The following is a 19,396-nucleotide window of genomic DNA, read 5'->3' on the forward strand; positions in this document are numbered from 1 at the left end:
GTGAGAGGTGAGAGGTTTATTGGTTGTTTGTAATGCCGCCCAACCCCATCCGAGCCATGTGATTGGTGAAGCGGTGTGTGGGGGCGGGTCTGTTGGTTGTGTGCAGCCTCCCACAGTTGGCCAATCCTGTGGCAACGTGTTGACAGCAGCAACTCCCAGAGGGGGACCGACTGAACCTTTCCTCCCCCTTCCCCCTGCTCGGTTCCCCATTGCTCAGACTGTTGTGGCTGAAAGCACTCTAGTAATGACTCCACGAGGTAAGGTATTGCACATGAACTGTTGTGACCTTAGTCCATTTATTGCAGCTCCTGAATGAGGATACAGTGAGGTGAGCTCCCTTTTATACTTCGTTACCTGCGGTGTGCAGGTAACCCCTAGGTCTCCACAGGTGGTACAGGTATAGTGTATACAGTGTGAAGATACATTCAGTGGTCTTATGTAACTGTACATTGAATGTACAGGGTATATACTTATATTCTACATACACAACACAGACCTGTCAGCTTTCCCTCCTCTGGAGCCAGACTCACTTAGCTTCAAAATGTGATTCTGTTCTTTACTCATTCTGTGGGTGTTGGCGGAGCGGGCTAGGCCAGCAGTTATTGCCCACCCGACTTGCCCTTGACAAGGTGGTGATGGGCCTTCTTGAACCGATGCAGTCCGTGTGGCAAAGGAGGTCCGCTGGGCCGGCCACATTGTTCGCATGCCAAACCCAATGCTCCCAAAGCAAGTGCTCTACTTGGAACTCCTTCATGGAAAACGAGCCTTTTAAAAAGGGAGGCAGAGAGAATACGGGTAATTATAGACTGGTTAGCCTGGTATCAGTAGTGGGGAAAATGTTGGAATCAATTATTAAGGATGAAATAGCAGCCCATTTGGAAAGCAGTGGCAGGATCGGTCCAAGTCAGCATGGATTTATGAAAGGGAAATCATGCTTGACAAATCTTCTGGAATTTTTTGAGGATGTAACTAGTCGAGTGGACAACGGCGAACCAGTGGGTGTGGTGTATTTGGACTTTCAAAAGGCTTTTGACAAGGTCCCACACAAGAGATTGGTGTGCAAAATCAAAGCACATGGTATTGGGGGTAATATACTGACGTGTATAGAGAACTGATTGGCAGACAGGAAGCAGAGAGTCGGGATAAACGGGTCCTTTTCAGAATGGCAGGCAGTGACTAGTGGAGTGCCGCAGGGCTCAGTGCTGGGACCCCAGCTCTTAATCAATGATTTGGATGAAGGAATTGAGTGTAATATCTCCAAGTTTGCAGATGACACTAAACTGGGTGGCGATGTGAGCTGTGAGGAGGATGCTAAGAGGCTGCAGGGTGACTTGGACAGGTTAAGTGAGTGGGAAAATGCATGACAGATGCAGTATAATGTGGATAAATGTGAGGTTATCCACTTTGGGGGCAAAAATGCGAAGACAGACTATTATCTGAATGGTGGCAGATTAGGAAAAGGGGAGGTGCAACGAGACCTGGGTGTCATGGTACATCAATCATTGAAAGTTGGCATGCAGGTACAGCAGGTGGTAAAGAAGGCAAATGGTATGTTGGCCTCCATAGCTAGGGGATTTGAGTATAGGAGCAGGGAGGTCTTACTGCAATTGTACAGGGCCTTGGTGAGGCCTCACCTGGAATATTGTGTTCAATTTTGGTCTCCTAATCTGAGGAAGGACGTTCTTGCTATTGAGGGAGTGCAGCGAAGGTTCACCAGACTGATTCCCGGGATGGCCGGACTGACATATGAGGAGAGACTGGATCAACTGGGCCTTTATACATTGGAGTTTAGAAGGATGAGAGGGGATCTCATAGAAACATATAAGATTCTGACAGGACTGGACAGGTTAGATGCGGGTCGAATGTTCCCGATGTTGAAGAAGTCCAGAACCAGGGGATACAGTCTTCGGATAAGAGGTAGACCATTTAGGACTGAGATGAGGAGAAACTTCTTCAATCAGAGAGTTGTTAACCGTGGAATTCCCTGCCGCAGAGAGTTGTTGATGCCAGTTCATTGGATATATTCAAGAGGGAGTTAGATATGGCCCTTACAGCTAAGGGGATCAAGGGGTATGGAGAGAAAGCAGGAAAGGGGTACTGAGGGGATGATCAGCCATGATCTTATCAAATGGTGGTGCAGGCTCGAAGGGCCGAATGGCCTACTCCTGCACCTATTTTCTATGTTTCTATGAGTCAAAGGTGGACAGAGGAAACGTTACAAGGACACCCTCAAAACCTCCCTGAGGAAGTGCAACATCCCCACCGACACCTGGGAGTCCCTGGCCAAAGACTGCCCTAAGTAGAGGAAGTGCATCCGGGAGGGCGCTGAGCACCTCGAGTCTCATCGCCGAGAGCATGCAGAAATTAAACGCAGGCAGCGGAAAGAGCGTGCGGCAAACCAGTCCCACCCTCCCTTACTCTCAACGACTATCTGTCCCACCTGTGACTGTAATTCCCGTATTGGACTGTTGACTCATTGTTAGACTGGAAACAAGTCTTCCTCGATTCTGAGGGAGCGCCGATGATGAAGGAGCTCCCACAGTGCTGTTTGGGCGGGAGTTCCAGGATTTTGACCCAGCGATGATGAAGGAACAGCGATATATTTCCAAGTGCTGGATACCGGTGAGGGTGACGACACCTTGGGGGAGCGCAGTCTGGAGCATGTCAGCGGCTCTGTGGGGACAATGCACGGCGGGGCACAGCAAAGTGTAGCAATGCCGTGGTCGTAGCAAAAGGGGATTTGGTGGTCAGGGGGGCAGACAGGCGTTTCTGCAACTGCCAATGTGTGTCCCACGTGGTGTGCTGCCTCTCTATTGCCAGGGTAAAGGATGAACGGATGCCGCACATTCTGCGGGGGGGAGGGGAACAGTCAGAAGTCGTGGTCCACGTGGGAACCAATGATAGGGAGGAAAAGAGTAGACGTCCTGTAGACAGAGTTTCAGGAGCTCAGGGGGGAGACGAAAGAGTAGGACCCCAAAGGTAGCAACCTGGGGATTACTCCCAGTGCCACGTGCCAGTGAGTATCGGAATAGCAGGATAATGCAGGTTAATGCGTGGCTGGAGAAACGTTGCAGGAGGGAGGGCTTTAGATTCCTGGGCCATTGGAACCAGTTCTGGGGCAGGAGGGACCTGTTCAAGATGGACGGATTTCACCTCAGCCCAATGTCCTCACAGGAAGGTTAACTGGTGCTGAGGGGGGAGAGTCTAAACTAAATTGGCCGGGTGATGGACACTAGGATGAAACATTAGAGAGGAGAAACCAGGTACACAGAGGACTGGGAGAGGCAAATAGCACCAGAGCAATGAATAGCTCAGAAATAGGAGGGATGAGACTGGGGCAGATGTGAGGCAGTCTCGGATGGGTTTGGAGTCCATGTGTGTCAATGCACATAGTGTGGTAAATAAGGTTAGTGAGTTGCAGGCACAAGTCATCACATGGGACTCTGGTATAGTGGCAATAACAGACCTGGCTCAAAGAAAGGAAGGATTGGGAACTTAATATTCCTGGCTGCAAGGTATTCAGGAAAGATAGGGAAGAAAAAAAGGAGGTGTGGCAGTATTAATCAAAGAAACTGTTGTAGCACTGGAGAGGGATGATGTCGTTGAAGGGTCAAAGACAGAGTATGTTTGGTTAGAATTAAGGATGAATAGAGGAACTATTACACTACTGGGTGTATACTATAGGCCACCGAATAATGGGAAGGAGATAGAGAAGCAAATGATGCATTTAAGGGGAGGCTAGACAAGCATCCTGGGCCAAAAGGACTGCACCCTACCCCCCGTTCTCACTGCAAGTTGAAGTTCGGGAGCAGGATTGCAGCGGGTCCAACCGGTGGGGAGTAGTCCTTTTGGCCCGGAAATCTTCTTCCCTTGCTCCAAAAATAGTTCCCTGTGAAAAAAAAGCAATAAGAACTCGTCAATATGGAGGGCAACAGCTGACTGCAGTGTGGGCAGGTACAGCAGGAGCGGCGAGGTCGGGGCGAAGGAGCGGCGAAAGATTGTAGAGGGATGTGATTGGGGCCCAGGAGAGGCGAGAGTTCGGAGCCCAGAAGAGGCGAGGGCCCAGGGGCAGCACGGGCCCAGCCCACACTGCGATATGTGTGCGCACTGGGTCTGTGCAGCAGAGCAGGTCTCCAGTCGTCTTGGTTAACCCTTGCCACTGGACCAAGACCTAGCTCTGTCAAGCCCGTGTGGTGGCTGGTGTGCAACGGCCACCCCACGTTAAAAAAGTCCACGCACAGGCATCTTCCACCCGCGAGGATGTAGTTCGGGTCCATCATTCAAAACACTTGTGAACTCACCCTTTTTTGGCGTGGAAGCAAGTCATCCTTGTTTCGAGGGACCACCTATGATGATGATGATAGAGCAACTAATATTGTATTACTTATTCATGTTTAGTACATTTTCATGAGAAGTTATGAAAGCATCAGCACTTAAAAACTTTGAGCCCAATATAGGGCGGCCAAAAAGAGAGAATGGAAACTTCTCCGGGCCCTTTAGATCTGCGCTGTGTTCTTCCACCGGAAGTCTATTTTTCTCCACTCGTTGTTCCAGCCGGATGGCAATCACCGACGCGTTTGCCCTACAGTAAGATGGCGGCCGCGCTTTTGAGCCGCTGACTGAAGCGACGAGCTGGCCAGAGGCAAGATGGCGGCGGAGGGAGATTTCCTGCTCCGATACCGAGCGGTGTCCCACAAGCTGAAGCGGTGAGCGGCGCGGGGCTTTGTCCTCTATGTAATGAGCGGGCTGGGGTCCCCCGGAGTTGCTGGGGTCCTCCGCGAGCCGAGGCAGGATGTTCGACTGTGGGAGGCCTCGCCGCAAATCATTGGACAATTCAAATAGTTTTATTGCCCAAAAGAAAACTTTTAAATGCCGGGATTGAGGGAGTGCCGCACTGTCGGAGGTGCCATCTTTCGGTTGAACCGTTAAACCGACTGCCCTCTCGGATGGATCTGAAAGATCCCGCGGCACTACTTCGAAGAAGAGCCGGGGAGGTATCCCCGGTGTCCTGGTCAATATTTATCCCTCAATCAACACAGCAAAAAAACAATTATCTGGTCATTATCACAGTACTGTTTGTGGGAGCTTGCTGTGCGCAAATTGGCTGCCGCGTTTCCCACATTACAACAATACTTCATTGCTGACACATACTTGAAAGAGAACATAAGAAATAGGAGCAGGAGTAGGCCATTTGGCCCCTCTAGCCTGCTCTGATCGTGTCTTCAGCTCCACTTCCCATAACCCTTGACTCCCTTATCATTCAAAAATCTCTCTATCTCCACCTTAAATATATTCAATGACCCAGCCTCCACAGCTCTCTGGGGCAGAGAATTCCACAGATTCACGACCTACTGAGAGAAGAAATTCCTCCGCATCTTTGTTTTAAATGGGCGACCCCTTATTCTGAAACTATGTCCCCAGTTGTAGATTCCCCCACGAGGGGAAACATCCTCTTTGCATTTATGCCATCCAGCCCCCTCAGAATCTTATACGTTTCAATAAGATCATTCTTCTAAACTCCACTGAGTATAGGCCCAACCTTTCTTCATAAGACAACCCCCTCATCCCAGGAAGCAACCGAGTGAAACTTCTCTGAACAGCCTCCGATGCAAGTATATCCTTCCTTAAATACGGAGACCAAATCTGTATGCAGTACTCCAGGTGTGGCCTCACCAATACCCTGTACAGTTGTAGCAGGACTTCTCTGCTTTTATACTCTATCCCCCTTGCAATAAAGGCCAACATTCCATTTGCCTTCTTAATTACTTGCTGTACCTGCATACTAACTTTTTGCAAGGACCCCCAGATCCCTCTATACTGCATCATTTTGTAGTCTTTCTCCATTTAAATAATAATTTGCTTGTTTATTCTTCCTACCAAAGTGTATAGCCCCACATTATACTCCATCTGCCAATTTTTTGCCCACTCACAAAGAGGCAGTTTAGTGAGTGCGTCACTTGCTTTGGCAAAGTCATGGAATCATAGAAGACTTCGGCCCATCGTGTCTGTGCCGGCCGACCCAGAGCTACCCAGCTTAATCCCACTTTCCAGCTCTTGCTCCGTACCCCTGCGGGCTGCGGCACTTCCAAGTGCACAGCCAATTACTTTTTAAATGCACTGAGCGTTTCTACCTCTGCCACCCCTTTCAGGCAGTGAGTTCCACCAACTTTTTTTTCCTGACTGTCGTGTCTTGTGTTGTAGGCGGTTCCTGCGGAAACCAAATGTGGCAGAAGCAAGCGAGCAGTTTGGTAAGTGGCAGCGGGGAGCTGTTTAACCGGGAGCGTGGCATTGTGGAGGAGGGCTGAGTACGATCATGCTCAGCCACCTGATTGGTGCATCCATCTCTGGGATGGAAACTGCTGCCCATCCAGGCTGAGTAAAATCGCGAGTGCAGCCCTTCTATATCAGTGAGTAACTTTTAACATTGTTGCCAATTTAAGTGTATATAAGGGTTAAGTCATGGCAGGAGAGCTCGGTCGGGTGTTATGCTCCTCCTGTACCATGTGGGAACTCAGGGACACTTCCGGTGTCCCTGACGATTACGTGTGCGGGAAGTGTATCCGCCTCCAGCTCCTGACAGACCGCGTTGCGGAGTTGGAGCTGAGGGTGGATTCACTCTGGAGCATCCACGATGCTGAGAATGACGTGAGTATCACGTGTAGCGAGTTGGTCGTACCACAGGGAAAGGGTCCACAGCCAGATAGGGAATGGAAGACCAACAGGAAGAGCAGTGCAAGGAAGGTAGTGCAGGAGTCCCCTGTGGTCATCCCCCTGCAAAACAGATACACAGCTTTGGGTACTGTTGAGGGGGATGACTCATCAGGGGAGGGCAGCAGCAGCCAAGTTCATGGCACCGTGGCTGGCTCTGCTGCACAGGAGGGCAGGAAAAAGAGTGGGAGAGCAATAGTGATTGGGGATTCAATGGTGAGGGGAATAGATAGGCGTTTCTGCGGCCGCAACCGAGACTCCAGGATGGTATGTTGCCTCCCTGGTGCAAGGGTCAAGGATGTCTCGGAGCGGGTGCAGGACATTCTAAAAAGGGAGGGAGAACAGCCAGTTGTCGTGGTGCACATTGGTACCAACGACATAGGTAAAAAGAGGGATGAGGTCCTACGAAACGAATTTAAGGAGCTAGGAGCTAAATTAAAAAGTAGGACCTCAAAAGTAGTAATCTCGGGATTGCTACCAGTGCCACGTGATAGTCAGAGTAGGAATCGCAGGATAGCGCAGATGAATACGTGGCTTGAGCAGTGGTGCAACAGGGAGGGATTCAAATTCCTGGGGCATTGGAACCGGTTCTGGGGGAGGTGGGACCAGTACAAACCGGACGGTCTGCACCTGGGCAGGACCGGAACCAATGTCCTAGGGGGAGTGTTTGCTAGTGCTGTTGGGGAGGATTTAAACTGATATGGCAGGGGGATGGGAACCAATGCAGGGAGACAGAGGGAAACAAAAATGAGGCAAAAGCAAAAGACAGAAAGGAGATGAGGAAAAGTGGAGGGCAGAGAAACCCAAGGCAAAGAACAAAAAGGGCCACTGTACAGCAAAATTCTAAAAGGACAAAGGGTGTTAAAAGAACAAGCCTGAAGGCTTTGTGTCTTAATGCAAGGAGTATCCGCAATAAAGTGGATGAATTAACTGTGCAAATAGATGTTAACAAATATGATGTGATTGGGATTACGGAGACGTGGCTCCAGGATGATCAGGGCTGGGAACTCAACATCCAGGGGTATTCAACATTCAGGAAAGATAGAATAAAAGGAAAAGGAGGTGGGGTAGCATTGCTGGTTAAGGAGCAAATTAAGGCAATAGTTCGGAAGGACATTAGCTTGGATGATGTGGAATCTATACGGGTAGAGCTGCAGAATACCAAAGGACAAAAAACGTTAGTGGGAGTTGTGTACAGACCTCCAAACAGTAGTAGTGATGTTGGGGAGGGCATCAAACATGAAATTAGGGGTGCGTGCAATAAAGGTGCAGCAGTTATAATGGGTGACTTTAATATGCACATAGATTGGGTTAACCAAACTGGAAGCAATACGGTAGAGGAGGATTTCCTGGAGTGCATAAGGGATGGTTTTTTAGACCAATATGTCGAGGAACCAACTAGGGGGGAGGCCATCTTAGACTGGGTGTTGTGTAATGAGAGAGGATTAATTAGCAATCTCGTTGTGCGAGGCCCCTTGGGGAAGAGTGACCATAATATGGTGGAATTCTGCATTAGGATGGAGAATGAAACAGTTAATTCAGAGACCATGGTCCAGAACTTAAAGAAGGGTAACTTTGAAGGTATGAGGCGTGAATTGGCTAGGATAGATTGGCGAATGATACTGAAGGGGTTGACTGTGGATGGGCAATGGCAGACATTTAGAGACCGCATGGATGAACTACAACAATTGTACATTCCTGTCTGTCGTAAAAATAAAAAAGGGAAGGTGGCTCAACCGTGGCTATCAAGGGAAATCAGGGATAGCATTAAAGCCAAGGAAGTGGCATACAAATTGGCCAGAAATAGCAGAGAACCCGGGGACTGGGAGAAATTTAGAACTCAGCAGAGGAGGACAAAGGGTTTGATTAGGGCAGGGAAAATGGAGTACGAGAAGAAGCTTGCAGGGAACATTAAGACGGATTGCAAAAGTTTCTATAGATATGTAAAGAGAAAAAGGTAAGTAAAGACAAACGTAGGTCCCCTGCAGTCAGAATCAGGGGAAGTCATAACGGGGAACAAAGAAATGGCGGACCAATTGAACAAGTACTTTGGTTCGGTATTCACTGAGGAGGACACAAACAACCTTCCGGATATAAAAGGGGTCGGAGGGTCTAGTAAGGAGGAGGAACTGAGGGAAATCCTTATTAGTCGGGAAATTGTGTTGGGGAAATTGATGGGATTGAAGGCCGATAAATCCCCAGGGCCTGATGGACTGCATCCCAGAGTACTTAAGGAGGTGGCCTTGGAAATAGTGGATGCATTGACAGTCATTTTCCAACATTCCATTGACTCTGGATCAGTTCCTATGGAGTGGAGGGTAGCCAATGTAACCCCACTTTTTAAAAAAGGAGGGAGAGAGAAAACAGGGAATTACAGACCGGTCAGCCTGACATCGGTAGTGGGTAAAATGATGGAATCAATTATTAAGGATGTCATCGCAGTGCATTTGGAAAGAGGTAATATGATAGGTCCAAGTCAGCATGGATTTGTGAAAGGGAAATCATGCTTGACAAATCTTCTGGAATTTTTTGAGGATGTTTCCAGTAGAGTGGACAAGGGAGAACCAGTTGATGTGGTATATTTGGACTTTCAGAAGGCTTTCGACAAGGTCCCACACAAGAGATTAATGTGCAAAGTTAAAGCACATGGGATTGGGGGTAGTGTGCTGACATGGATTGAGAACTGGTTGTCAGACAGGAAGCAAAGAGTAGGAGTAAATGGGGACTTTTCAGAATGGCAGGCAGTGACTAGTGGGGTACCGCAAGGTTCTGTGCTGGGGCCCCAGCTGTTTACACTGTACATTAATGATTTAGACGAGGGGATTAAATGTAGTATCTCCAAATTTGCGGATGACACTAAGTTGGGTGGCAGTGTGAGCTGCAAGGAGGATTCTATGAGGCTGCAGAGCGACTTGGATAGGTTAGGTGAGTGGGCAAATGCATGGCAGATGAAGTATAATGTGGATAAATGTGAGGTTATCCACTTTGGTGGTAAAAACAGAGAGACAGACTATTATCTGAATGGTGACAGATTAGGAAAAGGGCAGGTGCAAAGAGACCTGGGTGTCATGGTACATCAGTCATTGAAGGTTGGCATGCAGGTACAGCAGGCGGTTAAGAAAGCAAATGGCATGTTGGCCTTCATAGCGAGGGGATTTGAGTACAAGGGCAGGGAGGTGTTGCTACAATTGTACAGGGCCTTGGTGAGGCCACACCTGGAGTATTGTGTACAGTTTTGGTCTCCTAACCTGAGGAAGGACATTCTTGCTATTGAGGGAGTGCAGCGAAGGTTCACCAGACTGATTCCCGGGATGGCGGGACTGACCTATCAAGAAAGACTGGATCAACTGGGCTTGTATTCACTGGAGTTCAGAAGAATGAGAGGGGACCTCATAGAAACGTTTAAAATTCTGACGGGGTTAGACAGGTTAGATGCAGGAAGAATGTTCCCAATGTTGGGGAAGTCCAGAACCAGGGGACACAGTCTAAGGATAAGGGGGAAGCCATTTAGGACCGAGATGAGGAGGAATTTCTTCACCCAGAGAGTGGTGAACCTGTGGAATTCTCTACCACAGAAAGTTGTTGAGGCCAATTCACTAAATATATTCAAAAAGGAGTTAGATGAAGTCCTTACTACTAGGGGAATCAAGGGGTATGGTGAGAAAGCAGGAATGGGGTACTGAAGTTGCATGTTCAGCCATGAACTCATTGAATGGCGGTGCAGGCTAGAAGGGCCGAATGGCCTACTCCTGCACCTATTTTCTATGTTTCTATGTTTCTATGAATAACCGCTAACAATCTGGGTCATAGGAACAAGAGTCAGCCATTGAGTTGCTCGATCCTGCTCCGCCATTCAATGAGATCATGGCTGATGTGCGACCTAACTCCATATCCTTTGGCCCATATCCCGTAATAATTTTGGTTAACAAAAATCTAGCAATCTCTGATTTAAAATTAAATTGACCGAGTCTCATTACTGTTTGTGGAACAGAGTTCCAGACTTCTGCCACCCTTTGTGTGTAGAAGTGTTTCCTAATATCACTCCTGAAAGGTCTGGCTCTTAATTTTTAAACTCTGCCCCCTAGTTCTAGAATCTCCAACCAACAGGAAAAAATTCTCTCCATTTACCCTATCTGTTCTCATTAATATCTTGAAACCTTCAATCAGAGCTGCCCTTAACCTTCTAAATTCCAGGGAATACAACCCTAATTTGTGTAATATCTCCTCGTAAATTAACCCTTGGAGTCCAGGTATAATTCTGGTAAACCTACGCTGCACCCCCTCCAATATAACCTCCCTAAGGTGTGGTACCCAGAACTGCTCACAGTGCCTCAGGTGTGGTCTAACCAGGGCTTTGTACAGCTGCAACATAACCTCTACCCCCTTGTATTCTAGTCCTCTGGATATAAAGGCCAGCATTCCGTTAGCCTTTTTGATTATTTTCTGTACCTGTTTAAGATATTTTAATGATCGATATACTGTAGGGTTAGGGTAAGAGTGGAGTTGGCATTGGCTGAGGGATCGGGGGAGCAAATTGAAGAAAATAATGGAATTATGAAGAATATTCAACAACAGAAGTAGCCTTAAAATGATGGTGCAAATCTTCACTCCTGTGGTTAACGTGTTTGTATGAAACTCCTTCCTCTGTTTTAGCAGAGGTGGAATCCCCTTTATCTTTCAACGGAAAATCCTTTAAAATAACAAGGGAATTTTTGCACAAATGTCGGCAATATATGCCTTTGAGGCCTGGATGTTTGTGCAGATGGGACAAGCAGTGTTACGTCCTTTAGCTTCCCCCAGCTCGGCACGGCTCCGATTGGGGACTGCGTCCCTTTAGAATCGTTCAGCATCTGTGAAACACTTGTGCGTGTTTCTAGTTTTTAGAAGCTCTGATCTGAGTGTTTTGTTTTTGGAAAGGAGTTGCCGATTTGTTGGATACGATTTCCAGCCCCCACTCATTGGCTGTTCCTGATAGAGTTGCTGCAGAGGAGATTCTGGTGTTGTACAGCACGGAAGGACGCCATTCGGCCCATCATGCCTGTGCCAGCTCCTTAGATAGCTCACTGGTGCAGAGGGCCGAATGCATGACTTCAAGTCCCATTCTCCACTGCCCAACAAAATTTTTCCCCTTCCAAGCATTTATCCAATTCCCTTTTGAAAGTTACAATTGAATCTGCTTCCACCGCCCTTTCAGGCAGCGCGTTCCCGATCAGAATAACTTGCAGCGTAAAAAAATGTTTCCTCATCTCCCCCTCTGGTTCTTTTGCCAATTGCTTTAAAACTGTGTCCCTCTGGTTACTGACCCTCCTGCCACTGGGAACAGTTTCTCCTCATTTACTCGTCAAAACCCTTCTTGATTTTGAGCACCTCAATTATAGCTCTCCTTAACCTTCTCTGTTCTAAGAACAATCCCAGATTCTCCGGTCTCTCCACGTAACTGTGATTTCCCCCATTCAGGGTACCATTCTGGTAAATCTCCTCCGCACCCTCTCCAAGGTCCTGCCAGCCATCCTAAAGTGCGGCACCCAGAATTGGACTCAGTATTCCAGCTGCGGCCTAACCAGTGATTTCAAAGGTTAGGCGTAACTTCCTCACTTGTTGTATTCTCTATTTCTGGGACACAGAAATGGGGAGCGGGCAGGGGGTCTCCGGAGTGTGGGGAGCAGTCTCTGGAGACCCTCCGTTTAACCCCCCCCACCCCCCCTCCCCATTCTCCAGAGACCCCCTCCCGCTCCCCATTCTCTGGGGAAATCCCCTCTTACAGATCCTGCATGTCTTTTTAACAGCCTTCTCAACTGGTCCTGCAACCTTCAACGATTCTGTGTGTGATCTCCCAGGTCTCTCTGTCCCTTTAAAATTGTACCATTTAGTTTAAATTGCTTCTCCTCATTCTTCCTGTCAAAATGCATGAAATGAGATAGTCTGAGCTCATAGAGCAGAGAGTAACTGTGCGGAGGCAATTGGCATCTGCAGAGCTACACGTGGCTTCTCGGTGGCTGAAGGGTGGATTTTAAACACTAAAGAACATAAAAATTAGGACCAGGCGTGGGCCGTTCGGCCCCTCAAACCTACTCTGCCATTCAATAAGGCATGGCTGATCATCGACCTCAACTCCACTATCCCGGCTGATCTCCATATTCCCCGCTCCCCATTCACCGGAGACCCCCCCCCCCCCTCGTTCCCCATTCACCGGAGACACCCCCCTCGTTCCCCATTCACCAGAGACCCCCCCCCCTGCTCCCCATTCACCAGAGACCCCCCCCTGCTCCCCATTCACCGGAGACCCCGCACCCCCGCTTTCCATTCACCGGAGACCCCCCCGCCTCGTTCCCCATTCACTGGAGACTCCCCCCCCCCCCCCCCCCCTCGTTCCCCATTCACTGGAGACCCCCCCCCGTTCACCATTCACCGGAGACCCCCCCTTCGTTCCCCATTCCCCGGAGACCCCCCTCGTTCCCCATTCCCCGGAGACCCCCCTCATTCCCCATTCACCGGAGACCCCCCCCTCGCTCCCCATTCACCGAAAACCCCTCCCTCATTCCCCATTCACCGGAGACCCCCCCTGCTCCCCATTCACCGAAGATCCCCCCCCTCATTCCCCATTCACCAGAGACCCCCCCCCCCTGCTCCCCAGTCACCGAAGATTCCCCCCCCCCCATTCCCCATTCACCAGAGACCCCCCCCCCCTGCTCCCCAGTCACCGAAGATCCCCCCCCCTCATTCCCCATTCACCAGAGACCCCCCCCTGCTCCCCAGTCACCGAAGATTCCCCCCCCCCCCCATTCCCCATTCACCAGAGACCCCCCCCCCCTGCTCCCCAGTCACCGAAGATTCCCCCCCCCCCCATTCCCCATTCCCCATTCACCGGAGACCCCCTCCCCCCCGAATCCCGGATGCAGCCCTGGCCCTGGTTTCTGACAGCCTTCAGTCTCGGGTTAAAGCTGGTGTTAAGTGAGCTACAGGCCGCTTGTGATGTCAGCGTCTTGTGTTGCAGGTCAGTTGGCCAAGGAGCTGAAGCAGGAGGAGTGCCTACAGTATGCCGGCTTCTGTAACCTGGCCATGGCACGGTAGGTGGGCGTATCGCCACAGTGCCCCCACCCCCTTACCCATGCTGCATGGGGAGCGGGCACTCGGGGGCAAGGGGCGGGAGAGAGCGGACCATGTGGACACACTGGGGGGGCGGAGCGGGCCATGTGGACACACTGGGGCGGTGGGGGGGAAAGCGGGATGCTGTGACATGCACACCTCAACAGAAGGGGTTTCACCAACCGGGTGACAGAGGCAGACCATCTTGCCTGGTTATCAGGGGGGTGGGCTTCTGCCGTTTCTGTTAATGTCCCCCCTTCTTGTGGGGAACTTCCTGATGAAAGATGTCCCATCAGCGGTGCGAGCGTGTGGTCGGTGCAGAGCCCCTCTCTGCTGTCACCTCGGAATTGCCCGTGAGGCCGAACAGGCCGAGGGAGCCCCTGCCGAGGGCCCGTTTTCACTGACCTTGTGTCTCGCCCTGCCCTCTGACCTTGTGTCTCCGCCCTGCCCTCTGACCTTGTGTCTCCGCCCTGCCCTCTGACCTTGTTTCTCCGCCCTGCCCTCTGACCTTGTTTCTCCGCCCTGCCCTCTGACCTTGTTTCTCTGCCCTGCCCTCTGACCTTGTTTCTCCGCCCTGACCTCTGACCTTGTTTCTCCGCCCTACCCTCTGACCTTGTTTCTCCGCCCTGCCCTCTGACCTTGTGTCTCCACCCTGACCTCTGACCTTGTGTCTCCGCCCTGTCCTGCAGCTGTGAGCAGACGCTGTTCAACGCCCCCGGGGAGGCTCTGGCCTTGACTGACGCAGCCCGACTCTTCCTGCAGGCTGAGAAGGAGACTCAGAAACTCCAGTGTCCAGGCTTCGAGGAGCATCTGCAGGCCGCAACCAACTGCTACAGCTTTGCTATAAAGGTGAGAAAGAGAACGAAAGACTTGCAGAGTGTCCACACAGCCCACTCCCCCAGCCCCAAGAAAGTGTCAGCTGTGGCTCAGTGGGTTGCACTCTCAGAGTCAGAAGGTCGTGGGTTCAAGTCCCACTCCAGGAACTTGAGGGCATAAGTCTATAGGCTGACATTCCAGTGCAGTGCTGAGGGAGTGCTGCACTGTCGGAGGTGCTGTCTTTCGGATGAGACGTTAAACCAAGGCCCCGTCTTCTCTCTCAGGCACTATTTCGACGAAGAGCAGGGGAGTTCTCCCTGGTGTCCTGGGGCCAATATTTATCCCTCAATCAACATCACAAAAACAGATTATCTGATCATTATCACGTTGCTGTTTGTGGGAGCTTGCTGTGCACAAATTGGCCGCTGTGTTTCCGACATTACAACAGTGACTACACTCCACAAGTACTTTAGTGACTGTAAAGCATTTGAGACAAATAGCGCCTTTCACAACCTCAATGTCCCAAAGCCCTTTTGGAGTGTAGTCAATGTTGTAATGTAGGAAACGCGGCAGCCAATTTGCACACAGCAAGCTCCCACAAACAGCAATGTAATAATGACCAGATAAACTGTTTTAGTGATGTTGATTGAGGGATAAATATTGGCCCCAGGACACCGGGGAGAACTCCCCTGCTCTTCTTCAAAATAGTGTCGTGGGATCTTTTACGTCCACCCGAGGGGGCAGTCGGACAATGTCCCCGTGAAGGTGCGCACACCCCGGGCCGCGCAGTAACCTGAACGTTCACGCGCAGGCCGCACACCGGCTTTTGCATTGTAAACACCGTGCCTGCGCAGAAATGTAACGGTGCCGCGCATTGACGTAAACGGGCTGCGCGGAACAAAGCGCGGCTCACGGGGACCGTTGCAGACGGGGCCTCGGTTTAACGTCTCATCCGAAGACGCCAGCTCTGACAGTGCAGCGCTCCCTCAGCACTGCACTGGAGCGTCGGCCTGGATTTATTTGCTCACGTCTCTGAAAGTTGGACTTGAGCCCACGACCTTCTGACCCAGACGAGAGTGCGGCCCACTGAGCCACCCAACGTGTCAGAGTGTGGACGCTGAGCCAGGTTGGATCCACAGCACAGGGCGGTCACGGGTCCGGTTTAGCTGGGGAGATGGTGGGTCAGAAGAATGACATTCTGTAATCTGTCAGGGTTATTTTCTCTCGTGTTTCGATGGGTGCTGGCACATGCTTGGGCTACGGTTATTGGGAAATCCTTGCCACCTGCTCCACCGGCGAGAGTTGGCTGACTGTTTCACTGCAGGGGCGTTGTAGTAATACCCACCCTCCTGTATGGCTCAGAGACGTGGACCATATACAGCAGACACCTCAAATCGCTGGGGAAATACCACCAACGGTGTCTTCGCAAGATCCTGCATATTACCCTGGGAGGACAGGCGCACCAACATTAGCGTCCTCGACCAGGCCAACATCCCCAGCATCGAAGCACTGACCACACTTGATCAGCTCCGCTGGGCAGGCCACATTGTCCACATGCCAGACACGAGACTCCCAAAGCAAGCGCTCTACTCGGAACTCCTTCACGGCAAACGAGCCAAAGGTGGGAAGAGGAAACGTTACAAGGACACCCTCAAAGCCTCCCTGATAAAGTGCAACATCCCCACTGACACCTGGAAGTCCCTGGCCAAAGACCGCCCTAAGTGGAGGAAGTGCATCCGAGAGGGCGTTGAGCACTCGAGTCTCATCGCCGAGAGCATGCAGAAATCAAGCGCAGGCAGCGGAAGGAGCGTGCGGCAAGCCTGTCCCACCCACCCCTTCCCTCAACAACTATCTGTCTCATCTGTGACAGGGACTGTGTCTCATAAGAACATAAGAATTAGAAACAGGAATAGGCCATCTAGCCCCTCGAGCCTGCTCCGCCATTCAATAAGATCATGGCTGATCTGGTCGTGGACTCAGCTCCACTTACCCGCCCTCTCCCCGTAACCCTTAATTCTCTTATTGCTTAAAAATCTATCTATCTGTGACTTGAATACATTCAATGAGCTAGCCTCAACTGCTTCCTTGGGCAGAGAATTCCACAGATTCACAACCCTCTGGGAGAAGAAATTCTTTCTCAACTCGGTTTTAAATTGGCTCCCCCGTATTTTGAGGCTGTGCCCCCTAGTTCTAGTCTCCCCGACCAGTGGAAACAACCTCTCTGCCTCTATCTTGTCTATCCCTTTCATGATTTTAAATGTTTCTATAAGATCACCCCTCATCCTTCTGAACTCCAACGAGTAAAGACCCAGTCTACTCAATCTATCATCATAAGGTAACCCCCTCATTTCTGGAATCAGCCTAGTGAATCGTCTCTGTACCCCTTCCAAAGCTAGTATATCCTTCCTTAAGTAAGGTGACCAAAACTGCACGCAGTACTCCAGGTGCGGCCTTACCAATACCTTATACAGTTCCAGCAAGACCTCCCTGCTTTTGTACTCCATCCCTCTCGCAATGAAGGCCAACATTACATTCGCCTTCCTGATTACCTGCTGCACCTGCAAACTAACCTTTTGGGATTCATGCACAAGGACCCCCAGGTCCCTCTGCACCACAGCATGTTGTAATTTCTCCCCATTCAAATAATATTCCCTTTTACTGTGTTGTTTTTCCCAAGGTGGATGACCTCACACTTTCCGACATTGTATTCCATCTGCCAAACCTTAGCCCATTCGCTTAACCAATCCAAATCTCCTTGTAGCCTCTCTGTGTCCTCTACACAACCCGCTTTCCCACTAATCTTTGTGTCATCTGCAAATTTTGTTACACTACACTCTGTCCCCTCTTCTAGGTCATCTATGTATATTGTAAACAGTTGTGGTCCCAGCACTGATCCCTGTGGCACACCACTAACCACTGATTTCAAACTGGAAAAGGACCCATTTATACCGACTCTCTGCTTTCTGTTCGCCAGCCAATTCTCTATCCATGCTAATACATTTCCTCTGACTCCGCGTACCTTTATCTTCTGCAGTAACCTTTTGTGTGGCACCTTATCGAATGCCTTTTGGAAATCTAAATACACCACATCCATCGGTACACCTCTATCCACCATGCTCGTTATATCCTCAAAGAATTCCAGTAAATTAGTTAAACATGATTTCCCTTTCATGAATCCATGCTGCGTCTGCTTGATTGCACTATTCCTATCTAGATGTCCCGCTATTTCTTCCTTAATGATAGTTTCAAGCATTTTCCCCACTACAGATGTTAAACTAACCAGCCTATAGTTACCTGCCTTTTGCCTGCCCCCTTTTTTAAACAGAGGCGTTACATTAGCTGCTTTCCAATCCGCTGGTACCTCCCCAGAGTCCAGAGAATTTTGGTAGATTATAACGAATGCATCTGCTATAACTTCCGCCATCTCTTTTAATATCCTGGGATGCATTTCATCAGGACCAGGGGACTTGTCTACATTCAGTCCCATTAGTCTGTCCAGCACTACCCCCCTAGTGATAGTGATTGTCTCAAGGTCCTCCCTTCCCACATTCCTGTATGTCTCTCGTATTCAACTGGTCAGCCACCTGAGGACTCATGTTTCGAGTGGAAGCAAGTCTTCCTCGACTTTGCGGGACTGCCTCTGATGATGATGTGGGGCATCACTGGTCTGATCCTGTTGTCACTTGCTATCCACACACGTTCTTCCAAGCAGATACCACCTGGATAATGATCAGGGGACGGAGAACTCTTTCTCCCTCCCCCCTCCCCAGGTCAGAGACACCCAGACCCCAACTGTACTATCCAGGACAAGACTTCCAGACTCGGCCCAGACTAGGGCAGCAATTGGAGAGCTCAACTGGTTTCTGTCCGTCGGGATAGGAACAGGAGGAGGCCATTCAGGCCCTCGAGCCTGCTCTGCCATCAATGAGATCGTGGCTGACCTGCGACCTAACTCCATATACCCGCCTTTGGCCCATATCCCTTAATACCTTTGGTTAACACAAATCGATCAGTCCCACATTTAAAATTAACAATTGACCCCAGCATCAATTGCCGTTTGTGGAAGAGTTCCAAACTTCAACCACCCTTTGTGTACAGAAGTGTTTCCTAATTTCACTCCTGAGAGGCCTGGCTCTAATTTTTAGACTGAGTCCCCTGATCCTGGACACAACCAGTGGACATCGTTTCTGTCTCCCTTATCTGTTCCCCTTAATATCTTGAAAACTTCGATCAGATCACCCTTTAACCTTTCTACAATCCAGGGAATACAACCGTACTGTGTATAGGTTGGGCTAACGGTAACCATGGTTCCTGCTGCAGATCACAATCCCATTGGCTGAGAGTAGAGCCAATCCGAGCTGTGGTGTTCCCCTCCCGAGCCCGACAGTGCTCCCGCACTCTGTGCTCACACTTGGAGCGCTCCGTGAGCAGGAATCAGCGAGTCGGGAAAGTAGCTGAGAAACGACACTGTGCACAGGCCAGTGACTGACTGATCCGACAGGACCAGCGCTATATAAACTCACAGCTCCAAGGGGGAATGGGGCCTCGACACCAGCAGCATCGATCAGCGGAAAAGTGTTGCTGATAGTCACTCACTTCTCTCTCTCCCTTATTTCCAGGTTTATATCGAGTTGAATCAGCCTGTCATGGCAGCAAGCCTATGTTTGGAGCTTGGAAATGCGCTCAAGGTAAGCACTCCAGTTACCTCGCCCAACTACACCCAAATCTTCCCCCACCTGCCCCTCAACACCGCCCCTCTGACAGTGCGGCACTCCTTCAGCATCGC

General features: G+C 50.2%; 1 protein-coding gene across 1 annotated transcript in view; it reads left to right on the forward strand.

Annotated features, from left to right (window-relative positions):
* The first annotated feature begins 4,558 nt into the window (after positions 1 to 4,558).
* The window catches only part of f8a (coagulation factor VIII associated), a 17,851-nt gene continuing 3,013 nt past the window's right edge, over positions 4,559 to 19,396 (forward strand). The window contains exons 1-5 of the mRNA XM_070862091.1: positions 4,559 to 4,706; positions 6,202 to 6,248; positions 13,703 to 13,775; positions 14,484 to 14,643; positions 19,230 to 19,389. Coding sequence (XP_070718192.1) covers positions 4,648 to 4,706; positions 6,202 to 6,248; positions 13,703 to 13,775; positions 14,484 to 14,643; positions 19,230 to 19,389 — 499 coding nt within the window. The 5' untranslated portion in view covers positions 4,559 to 4,647. The remainder of the gene's footprint in view (positions 4,707 to 6,201; positions 6,249 to 13,702; positions 13,776 to 14,483; positions 14,644 to 19,229; positions 19,390 to 19,396) is intronic.

Source organism: Pristiophorus japonicus, chromosome 19 (genome assembly GCF_044704955.1).
Source record: "Pristiophorus japonicus isolate sPriJap1 chromosome 19, sPriJap1.hap1, whole genome shotgun sequence".
Classification (NCBI taxonomy): domain Eukaryota; kingdom Metazoa; phylum Chordata; class Chondrichthyes; family Pristiophoridae; genus Pristiophorus; species Pristiophorus japonicus.